The sequence below is a fragment of the Octopus sinensis genome, linkage group LG2 (assembly GCF_006345805.1).
Source record: "Octopus sinensis linkage group LG2, ASM634580v1, whole genome shotgun sequence".
In the NCBI taxonomy this organism is placed as follows: Eukaryota; Metazoa; Mollusca; class Cephalopoda; order Octopoda; family Octopodidae; genus Octopus; species Octopus sinensis.
The window spans coordinates 196,571,589-196,590,266 of NC_042998.1; the positions used below are offsets into that span (position 1 = coordinate 196,571,589).

At 39.4% G+C, this 18,678-nt stretch overlaps 1 protein-coding gene across 1 annotated transcript; it reads right to left on the minus strand.

The window, feature by feature from the left end:
• Window positions 1-9,560: 9,560 nt before the first annotated feature.
• Window positions 9,561-13,629, minus strand: LOC115232403 (4,5-DOPA dioxygenase extradiol). The gene is made up of 2 exons (XM_029802259.2): window positions 12,993-13,629; window positions 9,561-10,298 (listed from the first exon to the last, which is right to left on the minus strand). Exons 1-2 carry the CDS (start codon window positions 13,435-13,437, stop codon window positions 9,886-9,888), a joined length of 858 nt encoding a protein of 285 aa, XP_029658119.1. The 5' UTR covers window positions 13,438-13,629; the 3' UTR covers window positions 9,561-9,885.
• Window positions 13,630-18,678: the final 5,049 nt, after the last annotated feature.

Genomic DNA, 18,678 nt, shown 5'->3' on the forward strand with positions numbered 1-18,678 from the left:
CTCAAGAACACAACATGCCATCTAGCCTGGGAATCGAACATTGATCTGGTGATCATGAGTGCATTACCCTAACCACCAGACCATGTAACTTCACAAAATACTGACAAAAATGACTACTCTTCAATGTGTGTATACTTAGACATATATATCATCATCATCATCATCAGTGTTTAATGTGTGCCTTCCATGCTGGCATGGGTGGAACAAATATATTCACACTGACACACACAGCTGAGGTGTAGCTGTGTGATTAAGAAGTTTGCTTTCCAACCATAAACAAAGTCCTTGGGAGCATCCTCCTTTGGGGTCTTGCTAACCTTGTCTCTTTTAACACCAGAAAACTCAACAAGCTTAAAATATAATCTTATAAAATCGAATTCTAAAATTTTGAAATAGATTTAATGCCTTAAAACCCTTCAAGGCCACCCTTGGTTTTATTGTAGAACCTCCCATTAAAATTTCCCGTTAATTTATGATCCAAGCTCCAGCTTCACAATGACAAAGTTATTTTGCAATATTTTTTACAATTGAGAATCATCTGTATTTCAACAGAAGTATAGCAAAAGGGTTAATACATTCATCTTTCTACACATATCTTCTACATACAATTCTCTCTCTCTCTCTTAACCCCACTCCACTTACTCAATATTTGTTAAATTAGGGTGGCGAGCTGGCAGAAACGTTAGCACACCGGGCGAAATGTGTAGCCGTATTTCGTCTGTCGTTACGTTCTGAGTTCAAATTCCGCCGAGGTCGACTTTGCCTTTCATCCTTTTGGGGTCAATAAATTAAGTAGCAGAAATAGGTATTTCATCTGCCGTTACGTTCTGAGTACAAACCCCACTGAGGTTGGCTTTGCCTTTCATCCTTTCAGGGGTTGATTAAATAAGTACCAGTTATGCACTGGGGTCAATATAATCGACTTAAACCCTTTGTTTGTCCCCTCTATGTTTAGCCCCCTGTGGGCAATAAAGAAATAAATATTTGTTAAATAACAAGGCGGCGGGCTAGCAGAAATGTTAGCACACCAGGCGAAATGCTTAGTGGTATTTCATCTGCCACTACGTTCTGAGTTCAAATTCCGCCGAGGTCAACTTTGCCTTTCATCCTTTCGGGGTCGATTAAATAAGTACCAGTTACGCACTGGGGTCGATATAATCGACTTAATCCGTTTGTCTGTCCTTGTTTGTCCCCTCTGTGTGTAGCCCCTTGTGGTATTTCATCTGTCTTTACCTTCTGAGTTCAGATTCTGCTGAGGTCGACTTTGCCTTTCATACTTCCAGAGTCGATAAATTAGTACCAGTTGTGTACTGGGGTTGATCTAATCTACTGGGCCCCTACCCCAAAATTTCAGGCCTTGTGCATAGAGTAGAAAAGAATATTTGTTAAATAACAGCAATCCACTACATTCTGTGTTTATGTATGAGAACTCCTATCCCTTGTAGTAATTCTATTATTTTGGTTATGTTTCCTGTTATATTCTGAGTTTAATCCACCCCAGGGTCAACTTTGCTTTCCATCTGTCTGAGGTTAATAAAATAAATACGTGACAAAATACTGATGCTGATATAATCTACTAAAACCCTTTAAGACAATCCACCTCTGTTTCACAACTTCCCCCTCTAGGACCAAATATAAAGGTAGTCACCCCACATGGCCACAGTCTGATGGCTGTTTCACCAGCACGACCATAGTCTGATTGCAAGCTTCCCCTCCTCCAGTGTCACAAAAGTCTGTCAGTAGAACCCCCAGCATGGTCATGGTCTGATGACAATCCTCATCTCTTATACTTGTGGTGGAATTCTCCTGGGGTAGGTTGAGCCAACTCTGACCAATGGGTTCACCACGTTCCTTATGAATGCTGACCATCAGCATGGCCACAGTCTAACATCATTCCACCTACCAAAGAATCTATTTTCCCAGGGAATCAATGATTAGAGCCCAGAAGGTGCCAATAGATGTTTCTATTTTGTTGTAATTTCCCAGATTATCAGCTAAAATAGAGGTGACTCTCTAGTGATTTTGAAACTGTTTTTACCATGATTAGGCCAGTGACAAAGATGAAGTATTATCACTTGACCGACTTAACATTCACATTACAGTGGTCATTCGTTGTCTATGAAAGACAGCTAGGTGATGTCTTTCATAGATTTACTTCATACGTATGTAAATAATTAACCAAGTGGAGAAACAGGACAGAGGAGATGTTAGCTCTGTTGCTGGTGATTAACACCAAGCTCCAAATCAGACTGGAGCCTGGTGCAGCTTGCTAGTTCTGGTCAAACCATCCAACCCATACACACGTTAAATGATGATGATGATGATGAACAAATTTATAATCAAGTCATGATTTCGGCATTGACTAACATATTTTTTGTCTCTAGATATAAAGTATTTTGCATTATTATTATCATTATTATTGAGTGAGAGAGCAGTGCATGCCATCAAAGTGACACTGGGGTAAAATATACGAAGCCCATATACCCATCATGACTACCCGTCTGATAAAGGTACACCAGGCACATGCATCACAACCATATGTGCGCGACATGGTGATCTCATAAAAAGATAAACAGCGCATGACCTTGCGGGTGGGGCCCAGTTAGAATTTTCTTCTGGTCGAGTAGCCCATCCCGCTCAAAAGGCCCCTGAATAAGGATTGTTTAAGGATGTTGAAAGAACCACCCATGTTTCCAGAGGTGAATTATTCAAACTCCAAAGAATCCCTCTCAACACATGGCTATGATGCTCCCCACTACTTCTGCTCGTGATCAGAGATGCACATATCGTCAGCCACTAAGGGACATGCTCAACTGGTTAAGGTCAAACAACTGACAAGCAAATCTGTGGTATTGAGCAGAATATTTGCTGTAGCCCATCTTTTATACCAAGACAAAACAATGGACATGATAACACTTCCAATCTTATTATTATTATTATTATTATCTGAAGGCAGTGGGCTGGCAGAATCATTAGCACACCGGGCAAAATGCTTAGCAGTATTTCATCTGTCCTTATGTTCTGAGTTCAAATTCCACCAAGGTTGACTTTGCCTTTCATCCTTTCAGGGTTGATAAATCAAGTACCAGCTGCATACTGGGGTCGATGTAATTGACTTAACCCCTCCCCTCCACCAAATTTCAGGCCTTGTGCCTTTTTAGTTAAAAGGATTATTATTATTGCTATTATTATTATTATTATCTGAAAGTGGCAAGCTGGCAGAATTGTTTGTTGGCTGTATTTCACCCATCTCTACATTCTGAGTTCAAATTCTGCTGAGGTTGACTTTGCCTTTCATTTTTTTTTTTTTTCAGGGTCAATAAAATAAGTACCAGTTGAACACTGGGGGTCAATGTAATCAGCTCATCCCCTCCCCATCAAAATTGCTGCCCTTGTGGCAAAATTTGAAATCCTCATCCTCATTATTATTATTATTATTATCATCCAAAGTGTTCTCCTATATAACGGTCTTCATATAACATTTGCCTGCTATTTCTAGCAGGTTGTGGTTACCCCCTTATAAGCGCATGTGAAATTCAGTAAAAGCTAAGGGTATTATACAAACATGGAATGGTATATTTTGTGATGCTTACCCAAAGAATAATCGGTGGAGCGTTTTAATAATGGTGATGGCTTGCATGTTTGTTCTTGATATCTTCCAACAAGTTTCAATGTGAATATTTTAATTGCTGTTTTATTTCATCATTGGAGAAAAGTCTTCGTTAGCACAAGGAGTTTGTCTCTTGTTAGCTTCATTAGTCTGGTGGGGTGGGGTGTCTCAAGCTGACGAGACACAACAATGTCGAAACAATGGCTGTCAAACCAGAGTCTGTTGCATCAATGAATCCAGTTTTTATTTTTTTTACTTGTTTCAGTCATTTGACTGTGGCCATGCTGGAGCACCGCCTTTAGTCAAGCAAATCGACCCCAGGACTTATTCTTTGTAAGCCTAGTACTTATTCTATCGCTCTCTTTTGCCGAACTGCTAAGTTACAGCGATGCAAACACACCAGCATCGGTTGTCAAGCGATGTAGGAGGGGGGCAAACATATACACACACACGCACACATATACATATATACGACGGGCTTCTTTCAGTTTCCATCTACCAGATTCACTCACAAGGCTTTGGTCAGCCCAAGGCTATAGTAGAAGACACTTGCCCAAGGTGCCACGCAATGGGACTGAACCTGGAACCATGTGGTTGGTTAGCAAGCTACTTTAGTTGAATAAATTGACCCCGGGACTTATTCTTTATAAGCTTAGTACTTATTCTATCAGTCTCTTTACCAAACCACTAAGTTATGGGGACATAAACACACCAACATTGGTTTTTTCAAGTGATAGTGGTAAGGGACAGACACATCATCATCATCATCATCATTTAGCGTCCGCTTTCCATGCTAACACACACACACACAGATGATGGGCTTCTTTCAGTTTCCGTCTTCCAAATCCACTCACAAGTTGCTCCACAAAGTGGGACTGAACTCAGAACCATGTGGTTGGTAAGCAAACTACTTACCTCACAGCCACTCCTGTGCCTATGTGTATCTTGCAAACAAACGTTTGTCATATAGAAGCTTTTTAAAGTTTTGACTAGTAAGCCTTTAATATACTTGGTAGAATATTATGGTTGCAGAGCAAAATACTGTGCCCCAACTCACCCACAATTAATAAGTACATACCAGTTGCCAGGAACGTGTTTAATATGTAAAATTAATAAATCCAATTGTGTTACACAGCTAAATATTAGGGGTTATTTAAGCAATGTGTTCATGGACGGTTAATTGGTTGGATGTGATACTGAAGAAGGAGCAAGAACTCCTGAAATATCCATATACACCAATTACTCATTTTTCCATCTTCGATCACATTGTTTATACATAGACGTATTCGTATATGAAACATCGTAACTTTCAGTGCTGGCTCTAGTTTCTGTAGAAAGTCAGTAGAGATAACTTAAAAGTGACTGATTTGCACTGCTAACACAGGTAGGATACAGGATTGACTTATAAACATTTAATATATTTGGTAGAATATTATGGTTGCATAACAAAATACGGTGTCCCTACCAGTAATTAATAGGAGGAGCTCTTCACCTCTGATGAAACACCACGAAATTAGCATATTTACATTTGAATCTGCCTGAATGTTTTAAGACTAAATATGCTGGTCATTGTTCTGATTCTTGCTGCTCACCATGCGTATGATAATGTCTTGATAATGTTAATGCCATCAATATAAAGCTTCACCATCCCACCTCAGAATACATCATGTGAGAAGTAATTTTTAGATATCTTTACATTTTACCATCACTGAGAAAATTTCAATTCATAAAAGACATATTTTCCTATGAATTAGCCAAACCCTTTTGATACCAACATACTTATGAGACTGCTTATGGTTCCCTTATAGAAACAACAAACCCCGTTTTAGAGTGTTCATATTTATGTTAACCCTCAAGCATTCAGATTATTCTGTCAAATGCAATACTTACACATTTCCATTGTTCTGAATTAATCCTGAATTATCTTGAAGCTTCAAGGTTACAATAAGATGTGATTGTTTGTTTTTAGAATAACATTGTTGGGTAGGTGTGACTGGCCAGATCTGGCCAGTTTCAATATAAAACAGAGAGAATATATGGGCTGAAAATGGTCAGTTGAAAAGCTAAAGGGTTAAACCTTCCATCATAATTTTACACAAATTGTAATAATGAGTTTATCGTGTACTTCTTCCTCTACAGCAAGAGACCTGTTTTGCTTTGGCCCCTTCCCTCATATTTTAACCACCCTCATCTCCTAGCATAAAGCTGCCTCTTTCAGGGTTCATAGTCATGTTAGCTAGTGCTGGTGACATGAAAAAAAAGCACGCAACACAAGGTGTAAATTGTTTGGTGTTGGGAAGATCTCCAGCTGTTGGGGGTCATTCCAAAGTAGAAAGTGGAGCACATTGCAGTCCTTGGACTCATGGGATTTTGTCAAACTGTCCGTCCTGTGCCACCATGGAACATGGACCTTAAATGATAATGAGTCTATTGTATACAATGAATAATGAACTTATTGTATACAGTGCTCAGGTGCTGCACTACAAATCATCAGGAAATGGTAACCAAAAGTGCATAGAATAATTCACAGGAAGGGAACGGTAAACGAGTCGTTTAAAAATAAAGGTGGGGCATCAGGTGTACTGGAAGTTTTGCAGAATGTAATGTCCCAACAACTAACAACCGATGCCAATAGTTTATTCCATGCTTCAGCAATCCTGGGCATGGAAAAAATGTTTCCAAAAATCATGGGCACTTCTGTTGCTTTCCAATTTTGTAAGTAACGCTCAGGTGCATTGCAAATTATTGGGAAAAGGTAAGAGAGGACAGAGAGCAGCTGTAAGTAAAGAAAGACAGCAATGAAAGCAAGAAGTACTCAATACAGAATAAAAACAAAATGAACAGGAAATGGGCCATAAAAGGGCAAATGTGCCTAGGTACATCAGTAGTAGTGTAAATTTCAGAAAGTGTTGGAATTTTCAAAAGATTCAGTATCCTGGCAGCTAACAACCAACACATATGGTTTATTCCATGTTTTCACAATTCTAAGCATAAAATATATATATAATATTAATAAATGGAAAAAAATTTTGCTAAATCCTGCCAAATTCTTGATTGTTTTATAAAATTAGCTAAAAACTGGTGTATTTCATGAGAAAAGGATTAACCCTTTTTAGCCTTCAGATTACTCTGTCGAATGTGGTGTTTATTTATTCCAGTTGTTTTCAATTAATCATGCATTATCTTGAGGCTTTGAGATTCTGATGATGTGATTGTTTATTTTTAGAACGACATTGTAGGGGTAGTGTAAGAGACCTGATCTGGCTGGTTTGAACATAAAACATAAAACAATATTTAGGCCAGAAATGGTCAGTTTAAGTGCTAAAGGGTTAAAAAAAATTAAACGTGACAGAAAGGAATGAAAATACAGAACTAGGAACAGAATTGAAACAAAAAAAAAAAGGATTCTGACTCTATTTTAGGAATGATGTTTAACCTGTAATCCAGACACTTATTTTATTGTATTTTGAAAAATATATTTATGAAAAAAAAATCATATCACTTTTTCTAAGAAATAAGATTTTAGGACTGTGGTCTTAGTTATGGTGTTTTGTTTTTTTCTTGAGATTCTCTCCTCAACTCCTGGGGCTACAAATACAGATTCTTTATGAACAAGATCTCAGTTAGAAGCTTATACTCTGAGTAAAGTTAAAGCCAACTCTATTAGCTTGAAGAAAAAAAAAATATGGAAAACAAAAAGAAAAAAAGGCAAAGCAAATATTGTAAATATTAAAACTATATTGTTCCTTTTTTTTTTATGATGTAGTATTTTTATATGTTATAGAAACAATAAATATATCTTGAAATATTGTATGTGTATGTATGTATACATACACACTCACACATATGTATATATATATATATGAATGTATTTTTTAATGAATAGAATAAAAATTATTTTCCTTGGAATATGAGTTTTTGATTTTGGTGGTATTTCATCTGTCTTTACATTCTGAGTTCAAATTCTGCCAAGGTCAACTTTGCCTTTCATCCTTTCAGGGGCCGATCTAATAAACTGACCCTTCCTAAAAATTTCGGGCCTTGTGCCTAGAGTAAAAAAGAATATGAGTCTTTGATTTCTGCTGTGTCTGGACACACACACACTCGACAAGCTTCTTTCAGTTTCCATCTGCCAAATCCACTAACAAGGCTTTGGTTGGCCTGGGGCTGTAGTAGAAGACATTTGCATAAGGTACCACACAGTGGGACTGAACCCAGAACCATGTGGTTGAAAAATTTATTTACTGATTTCTTGTTAAGTCTTTGATTTCTATTCTCTTCTCAGTCTTCAGGTATAAGAGAACCAATCAACTTGGGGTTCCTTCCAAGATTCTTGGAAGGGGAACACCACTGACCCCTGAACAATGTAGAATTGATGGAATGTGCAGGTTTCTTTGTATCTTTTATTTATTTTTTTTTCATTACTTCTTTCAGTCATGAGACCACGGCCATGCTACGGCATGGCCTTGAATTTCAGTCAAATGAATTGCTCCCCAGTACTCAGTTCTTTCAAGCCTGGCACTTTTGCTAAATCGCTAAGTTACAGGGATGTAAACACCCCAACACTGGTTGTCAAACGGTGGTGGGACACACACACACTCAACAAGCTTCTTTCAGTTTCCATCTACCAAATTCACTCTCAAGGCTTTGGTTGGCCTGGGGCTGTAGTAGAAGACATTCACATAAGGTACCACATAGTGGGACTGAACCCAGAACCATGTGGTTGAAAAATTTATTTACTGATTTCTTGTTTTTCTTTACTTCTTACCATTTTTTTTCATTGTTATCTTCTTTTGTTGTGTTTCCTTTTCACTAAAATCCAGGTACTGGTTCTGAATTTTTCTTGTAATCATCATCATCGTCATTTAACATCCACTTTCCATGCTAGCATTGGTTGGATGATTTTGACTGAGGGCTGGCAAACCAGATGGCTGCACCAGACTCCAATCTTGATCCGGCAGAGTTTCTACAGCTGGATGCCCTTCCTAACGCCAACCACTCTGAGAGTGTAGTGGGTGCTTTTGCATGCCACTGGCACGGGAGCCAGTCAGGGGGTACTGGCAACGACCTCGCTCGAATCTTTTACACATGCCACTGGCACAGGTGCCAGTTAAGCGATGCTGGTGACGGTCACGCTCAGATGGTGTTTTTTACGTGCCACCGGCACGGGGGCTGGATAGCCGCTCTGGCAACAATCGCGCTTGGATGGTGCTCTTAATACCCTACTAGCACAGGGCTCGAGTGCCAGTAAAGTGATGCTGGTAATGATCACACTCGAATGGTGCCTTTTAAGTGCCACTGGCACGGAAGCTGGTTGGCCGCTCTGTCAATGATCACACTCGTATCGTTGTAATATTCTCAAATATTAAATCCTAACATCTTTTTTTTTTTTGCCTGGCTTTGCAACCATGTAGTTTTGAGTTCAATCTCACTGTACAGCACTTTGATCAGAATTCTTCCAGTGTCACCTCAAACCAACCCATGCCTCGTGAGTAAATTTGGCAGACAGAAACATTGTGTATGTGTTTGTGTGTTTGTATCCCACCATTTCTTGATAACCAGTGTTGGTTTGTTTATGTCCCTGTAACTTATTGGCTAAAGAGACAAATAGAATAAGTACCAGGCGGCGAGCTGGCAGAAACATTAGCACACTGGGTGAAATAGTTAGCAGCATTTCGTCTGCCGCCACATTCTGAGTTCAAATTCTGCCGAGGTCTACTTAGCCTTTCATCCTTTCGGGATCGATAAATTAAGTACCAGTTACGCACTGGGGTCGATGTAATCGACTTAATCCCTTTATCTGTCCTTGTTTGTCCCCTCTGTGTTTAGCCCCTTGTGGGTAGTAAAGAAATAAGAAACATTGTCTATGTGTTTGTTTGTACCCCACCATTGCTTGACAACCAGTGTCGGTTTGTTTATGTCCGGTAACTTATTGGCAAAAGAGAGACCAATAGAATAAGTACTAGGGATCGGTTTGCTCAATTAAACCCTTCAAGTGTGTATGTGTGTGTGTGTGTGTGTTACATGATCTTTCATTAAGCAGTAGTAGTAGCAGTAGTAATAGTAGTAGCAGTAGTGTGAGTGGTGGGGAGGCAGGTGCACTAAATAGTACATTACTGCATCCACCATTTATTGGTGATTCTCTATTCTTGGCAGACGAGACCATTGCACCGTTCAGGTGACACCCCTCCAACCGATGGGTCTGTTTTGGGCAGTGAGGGGTTTTTAATGAGGTCGGCGTGCAAAACCCTTCCCCAACCAGTTTTAGCTACATGTTAAGGGTCAGATTTAAACACTACATGTTCCAACAGTAAACTCGGTGACACAAACTGGGAAAATATGGCCTCTCCACAGACGTAACCAGCTGCTGCTGACGCCACAACTAATGGCAGGAAATGTTCGATACGGGGATGAGCTTTGTGGAAGAATCGAAGAGATTCACACTCGAGCATTTGGTTTTTTCTTTCCGATGCTGATAATTTAGGGTTACAAAATACATTGCGCTCCCACACTTTAAATTCGTTTGCCCATTCAAATACACCATCAACAGTTTTCGCTTTTTCGCTTGAGTGAGTCATGAAACCAGATCCAACAATCAGGATTCCGTCTTTGCGTAGTTCTGATAATGCCTCACCAATTTCTTGGTGTTCTTTGATGTCCAAAGTGTTCTTTAGAGAGATTTGGAATGCTGAAATAAATTACAATAAAATATTAAAAATCATGAAAGCTAATTTTAATATTTTAAGTTTCATTTTGTGATGTGTGTCAGTATGTATGTGTGTGAGCCTAGCAATTTGTTTTCATATTCAATTCTGATATAATTGTAATTTACACCATCTGAAAGGTATTTATTGAGCACTAGCAGTATCACCCGGCGTTGCTTGGGTTTGTAAGGGAAATAACTATATAAGCATTTTTAGAGAGTTACTTCCCTTATATAAACCGAGCAAAAAATGCATTAAAAAAACGAAAAAATGATGGTAAACTTTTTTTCAATCATAGACTCATCGTAGACACACGCTAATACCCAGAAGGGCTTGACATGAATCACAACTATAAGATATCCGCTTTTGGTTAAACTGCACCGCAAAATGTGGGAGTAGTTAGGAATCTAAATCGGAGGAGACAGACTCTCACACAACTTCAGTTTTATATATAAAGATTTCATTAAATAATACCCTTTTTTCAGAAAGTTATGAGGAAACAAAGTTCATTCGAGTGAATTTTCCGAAACCCCTTTCCCCACTCTCGGAAAAACATTTTTATGAGAAATTCCGATACAACCGGAATCTACACCAGCTGAAACATATTTCTAGAAAATTTTGTATTAAAGTTGTCGTATTTCGATAATTTCACCCCCTCCCACAATTTTAAATTTTGAACTCTTTCATCCATTTATTCCTTTAACTCTTTTACTTGTTTCAGTCATTTGACTGTGGCCATGCTGGAGCACCGTCGAGCGAATCAACCCCAGGACTTATTCTTTGTAAGCCTAATACTTATTCTGTCGGTCTCTTTTGCACCAGCATCGGTTGTCAAACGATGTGGGGGGGGACAAACACAGGCACACATACATATATATATATATATATACGGCGGGCTTCTTTCAGTTTCCGTCTACCAAATCCACTCCCAAGGCCTTGGTCGGCCCGAGGCTATAGTAGAAGATACTTGCCCAAGGTGCCACGCAGTGGGACTGAACCCGGAACCATGTGGTTGGTAAGCAAGCTACTTACTACACAGCCAATCCTACGCCTATAATAACTCTATTTATCCCTGTCCGTTTATTTATAAAATATATTTGTCAACTAAATGTGGCGGTCCTGTAGAAGACCGTGTTACTATTGTTTTTAGCCCCAGGAAGACATTCATATCTATTTCTTTATACACCTATCTAGATGCTTATTGAATTCAAAATTTTGAAAACCTGGTTCCTTGCATATTCGTAATCTCCGTCATCTAAAACATGACGGGAAAAAAATCTAGAAAAAGTTCAAAATTTTAGGGGAAGGGGTAAATTTTTTTTAATTTTTTTAGCATATTCGTAATCTCTGACATGCTAAACGTAAGAATCTGAAAAAAAATTTTTTTTAAATGCATTTTTCAAGGAGAGGTGCGAAACTGCATTAACCCTCCCATAAATGTGCTTGTTTCCATCTTATATAAAATATCTGTACAGGCATGAGCCATATTTTTCGAGAAGCGACCCGCTAAGATATGGAGTACTACTTGAGAACAGTGGTCCCGGTGCGCGCACTCGCGTAGTCACGCATCCGCGCTAGCTAGTCGTGACTAGTCGATCCTACAACGACTACCTAGCAAAGTAAATAAAACACAAAAACACAAAGTAAATAATTTTTTAAACACAGTAAATAACAAAAACACAAAGTAAGGATCGACTAGTCATGACTAGCTAGCGCGGATACGCGAGTGCGCGCACCGGGACCACTGTTCTGAAGTAGTACCAAGATATGGCTCATCATCAGTCGGGCCGCACTACTAAAAATATTCAACGTAATTCTTTGTGAGATACGCCATTCAGTGCCGTCCCGTGGCCCGCAGTTGGCCCATGGCGGTTCTCTACGTTGGTTACGTTTATAAAGAATTGCTTACGTGAAGCTCAAGAGATGCTACTGTCGTCACTTCCGATCAATTTACTGGGAATGTCGACCTCCTCCGACCAGACTTTAAATTGAAGGTTACCAACATCCCCGTGAGCCAACCGTCGACCATGTCCCTGCCCACACGGTACATCGTGTGTTTTTTGAATAACTTGGAGATACGGACAGCAGCAACTGGTGCTCTTCCTGCAGGTATGCTCTTGGGAAATCCATAAAGAAGTTTGGCTGCTATTTCTAACGTCTCGTCTATTTCAACGATAAACCAACAAGGAGCACCTGTAAGTTTTGGGTTGACGTATACGATGGCGGTTTATAGTAGCGACGTAAACAAAAATCTCTCTCTATATAAAGCTGAAGTTGTCTGTGTATGGCAGGTTTGGTAGCCTTCAACTAACACTATCTCCTCCGAGACCCTGCGGCGCAAGTTGACCAAAATTGAGAGTATGATAGAAGAAGGCTTGCTCTTCCTTTCAAAGAAGAAAAAATTCAAATCGGACCATGTTAATACCAAAAATTATTTATATAAAAAAAGGTGCTTTTTTTTCTATGAAAACCCCCTTTTTTCTTTACGATTCTTTGACTGCTGTGTTGTCATTTTTCGGTGTATTTCAACCAGAAAAATGTTCACTTAAAGAGAATAACAAGCTACATTATGCAAAATGTTTACTTTTCAAAAATTCCAATTCTAAAGGGTCGAAACAAACCCGAGCAACGCCTGGCAATACTGCTAGTGAATAAATAAAATTTGAGGGTTAACTTACTTGGAATGTCGGCTTCTGGCCAGACCAAGATAAGGGGCACAAAAACGCCATGGTCTAAACCACGACCACGCACCTGCCTGCATGATATACCGTGTGTCTTGAATAATTCGGTGACACGGGCAGCCACAGCCGGAGCTCCTTTTGCAGGCCATTTCAGGTCATACATGCTCTTGGGAAATCCGTAATAATCAAAGAACAAGGAATGGTTTTGGTCGTCCATGACGCATGGGACATTCTCTTCCCAGTGGGCGCTCACAACTAGGATCGCCTCTGGCCGTTTGTTCAGGTGAGTTCGTGTTAGATTTTGCAGGAATTTCGCTGCCTCTGAGTCCCGATCCATTCCACGCATATCTGGATATTCCTTGACATCCATGAAGAACGAAGGCCCACCTCCATGCGATAAGAAAATAACAGGCTGTACACGATCGTTCGAGTGACCCGACATAATTCTATTTCAATATTTGCTGCGAGAGTCGAGCTGACAACTTCCAACTTGTCACTTCCACTCTTCCTCTCTTTCACCCTCTCTATCTATTGATCGCTTTCTTTTCTCCATGTCTCACCTGTATTATTATTCCTTCTCTCTCTCACTCTCTTTCTTTAACCTTCACTCATTAATGGATCTTGTTAAATTTCTTCTCAAATTTTTACCAAATTTTTTTTTAAATTTCGACATTACTCTTTTACTCTTTTACTTGTTTCAGTCGTTTGACTGCGGCCATTCTGGAGCACCACCTTTAATCGAGCAACTCGACCCCGAAACTTATTCTTTGTAAGCCCAGTACTTATCCTATCGGTCTCTTTTGCCGAACCGCTAAGTGACGGGGACATAAACACATCAGCATCGGTTGTCAAGCAATGCTAAGGGGACAAACACAGACACACAAACACACACACTTACACATATATATATATATATTATATATATATATATATATATATATTATATATATATATATACATATATATACGACGGGCTTCTTTCAGTTTCGGTTTGGTCAGCCCAAGGTGCCACGCAGTGGGACTGAACCCAGAACTACTCCTGCACCTACATTGTGTAACCTTTTTTTATTGTACTTTATACGCACTTTTGACAAGTTGTGGTGCACCTGAGCACTGTATACAATAATTTCATTATTATTATTACTATTATTATTTAATTTCTAGTGGAAGTGTGTGTGTGGAGGGGGGGGCGATGAATGCAAGTTTCGTCTCCAGCTTTCAAAACTACATTTAAAAAATTATTCTAGAGAAAATACTTGAAATTTAACAAGATCCATTGTTGTATCTGTTTCGTATATAATTGGTGCCAATTAAAATTAACCCATAAGAACAGTAATGCACACTTAATAAATCAATTAAACTATGATGCCGAGAAATGACAACATTAATATACTGCAATAACTTTATCTACACTACAGGATGCAGCTAAAACAACCCATCAGTTTCGCCGATCTTGATAAACCTTTCAAGAAGAAACACAGAATACATCAATGCAAATAACGATAGTAACAAAAGCGGGGAAACACGATAAAACATTAAACTACATAAAGACACCATCGCTGCCTGTTTGAATTTTGTTAGTGTCACATCAATAGCCATGAGAAATAAGGTTTTTCTGTCTCATCTGTAATAACAATGTTGTTAAACATTTTTTTTTATTCGTTTCGATCATCCAGGATAGCCAGATTATTTATTTCTGTATATATCTCGTTACTATTGGTTTCATTCTAATTGACGACGCTATAATCAATGATTACCTCTTCTTTTTTTTTTCCTTCAACTTTCATCTGCCCACTTCGAATTACACTGGTCAACAAAATACAACTTTCATTTTCTGGCATAAAATCTTAGAGTTGTATTAGACTTAATTTTAGCAGGATGATTCCAAAACTGATCTCAGATTTGCTTTATCACATAACATTTTTGTGCCATCAGTATCTGCTTTTATTTCTTCTTTATGCCTTTAGCCCTCCAATATGGAGTATCGGCCACTTATAGGTGAATTCCATGTCGCATAATTTTTCGCTTCTGTACTTATACTCTGCCATGAATGTCCCCCTTTCTCTAGTTCCTTTTGTGTTGATCTACGCCACGAGTTCTTAGGCCTACTTTTCTTCCTATATCCATCCGGTTTCCACTCTAAAGCCCTTTTCGCTACATTTGGTGAGTCTTTTCTAATTGTGCTACCAATCCACTCTCAAAGCCCAACCCCTCATCCTCGTCGTGAGAGATGGAACCAGGTAAAGCTGGCGCTGGTGAAGTTGAATGGGCTAATCACCCGTGCAATGGGTTTTCAAATTGATTACGAAAACACTGATACTTTTATTTACCTGAAGTATATCAAAAGTTAACTTTACACCACTATTTGCAGGAATTTTGGATTGTCATGCTAATTCTGAATAATATGTTCAGGCGGAGTTTTGCTTTAAAATCCCATCTCTTCTTTTCAGGTGGGAACTAAACCACTGTGCTCTAGTTAGGGATACAACATCAAAAAGAAGGACGTGCTGTAACGACCCCTGATATTTCTGTTAAATCTGTGGAGACTTCACTCCACAGCCTTAAAGGCACAAATATTAATAACTTTGTCGAGGTGTCTCTTGCTTACTTTAAAATAACTCTCGGAGACTAGAATAAAACCTGTGTTGAAGCAATTTATCAAAGCTCTCGATCAAAGTGGAGACTGCTTCAGATGTAGATGTACATATTTCTTTACTACCCACAAGGGGCTAAACTCAGAGAGGACAAACAAGGACAGACATAGGTATTAAGTTGATTATATCGACCCCAGTGCGTAATTGGTACTTAATTTATCGACCCTGTAAGGATGAAAGGCAAAGTCGACTTCAGAACGTAACAGCAGATGAAATACGGCTACGCATTTCGCCCGGCGTGCTAACGATTCTGCCAGCTCGCCGCTTCAGATATATATGTACAGCCTTTCAAAGTCTCAGTAACGAGAAAAAGGCAGGAATATTTGATGGGCCTCAGATAAGAACACTCCTCAGGGATCCACATTTTGTTACCACAATGAGTGCGGTGGAGGCTAGAGCTTGGAATGCCTTCTCTGATGTGGTGAAGAATTTCCTTGGAAACAGGAAAGCTGACAAGCATCAAGAGATTGTGCAGGAGCTGTTCTGGGGCTTGCAAGCAGCTGGATGTAGAATGAGCATTAAATTGCACTAATAAGATGGTCCCTTGTGTGAGTTTCCAGGGAATGTGGGCGAGGTTAGTGAAGAACCAGGTAAACGCATTCATCACGATGTAAAAGTAATGGAAGAACACTGCCAAGGCTGATGGGGCTCAAATATGTCAGATTACTGCTGGAGCTTGATGGGAGGCATTCCGGAAGCCGTGCACAAGAAATCATCAAATAAGAGGAAGTAATAAGATGATCGTGGAGGCACATGGCCTAGTGGTTAGAGCACGGACTCGTGGTCAAGGGATCGTGGGTTCAAATCTCAGACCAGGCGATGTGTGTGTTTATGGGTGAAACACCTAAGCTCCACGCAGCTCCGGCAGAAGGTAATGGCGAACTTCTGCTGACTTTTTCGCCACAACTTTCTCTCACCCTTTCCTCTTGCATCTAGCAGCTCACCTGAGATGGACCGGCGTCCCGTCCAGGTGGGAAACCTATTTGCCAAAGAAACCGGGAAACTGGCCCTTATGAGCCAAGCATGGCTCAAGAAGGAACAAGCAACTGTTCCTTCTAAAGGAGGAAACAATAAGATGACCAGAATGAATGACCACAATGAACAGAGATTTTGTATTCATAGAAATTGTAGTTGTGATACCTGTGCCGGTGGCACGTAAAAAGCACCATCCGAACGTGGCCGATGCCAGCGCCGCCTTGACTGGCGTCCGTGTCGGTTGACACGTAAAAAGCACCAACCGATTGTGGTCGTTTGCCAGCCCCATCTGGCCCCTGTGCCAGTGGCATGTAAAAATCACCCACTACACTCATGGAGTGGTTGGCGTTAAGAAGGGCATCCAGCTGTAGAAACACTGCCAGATCAGACTGGAGCCTGGTGCAGCCTCCTGGCTTACCATACGCCAGTCAAACCTTCCAATCCATGCTAGCATGGAAAACGGACTTTAAACGATGATGATTTTGCTATGACCAAGCTTAATTCTTACCTGCTAATGTGCATTTTTTACTCCCATAGCTTTGTGTTTTGGTTTATTAGATTAAAAAATGACATACAGTCTATTAAAAATTGCATCTACGTATGTTTAATTCTTCCTTAATGAGAATTAAATAGCTGTTTCTAGCAAAACTAAAAGATTTTATATCTCAAAAATCTGATCTGATAGACAAAATCTGATGCCAGATTTTAGATCCATCATCATCGTTTAACATCCGCTTTCCGCGCTAGCACGGGTTGGACGGTTCGACCGGGGTCTGGGAAGCCAGGGGCTGCACCAGGCTCCAGTCTGATCTGGCAGTGTTTCTACAGCTTGATGCCCTTCCTAACGCCAACCACTCCACTCCAGTACCCCAAAATTAGCTAAAAACCATTGATAAATAAATTGCATCGTGGAAGGTGTTTATAAGCCATTTAAGAAACACACAAAAACCGTTAGATTCACGTCAACATTTAAATTTAATTTGTGTCTCAAAGCGACGAAAATATTTTGACACAAATTAAATTTAAATGTTGAAGTGAATCTAACGGTTTTTGTGTTTTTAAATGGCTTACAAACACCTTCCACGCTGCAATTGTTTTCGTTCCAGCACACGAACTCAGATCAGGTCACTTGCTATGCAAGTACATCTCCATTGATAAATCTTGTGCCAGAAAATGTGATGACCAGCATTATCATATCAGCTCCATTTTCGCTACAAACACGGAGTTGTATATTCCACTATTTGGCATTCTTTCGATATTGGTACACAAAGCAATTCACCCATACAACCTTCCATCATGACACAAAAGGGGCTTAGCTGAAAAAGTCGGTGAATGAGGTCCTCCCCTCCTCACACTTTGCAGACCAATGCCGAAGGAACACCTTCCATTATTTAGATTTGGGGAAATTTCGAACCTGAGTTTTCATTCCTACGGTATTTTTTGATATTATTATTATTATTATTCAGACATATGGCGTAGTGGGGTTAAGAGCACAGACTACTAACCCCAAGATTCCAAGTTCGATTCCAGGCAGTGAACTGAATAATAATAGTAACATCGAAAAATACCTTAGGAATGAGAACCCAGGTTCGAAATTTCTCCAAGACACCTGAAGAAGGCTGGAGGGTATATCAGCCAAAACGTTAACAACAAAGATGAGGACAAATATCTGTCGAGTGTAAATAATGTACATAATTCCTCATTATTTCATTCTCTCTTCTTTGTCCCCCACTATCTTCTTTTTTCTTCAATGTTCTGATTTGTCTCAATCATTATTCATTATTCCCATCCACGTGTGTGTGTTTACACAAACACAAGAAACACTATTTCTTTCAAACATTATATTGAAAACACAACAGTTTTTTTTTTATTAATGATTTTTCACATTTTCTTTTAAAGTTTGGCACAATAACAGTTATAAATGCGTTAATATTTTTCAGTCTCTCATCTTCTAAATAATGTACTTGTTAGTCATGTTTCTGTAGTATTTATACATACATACACACACATATATATATAATCATATCAAAGGGAAATAGAAATTTTCATTTCCA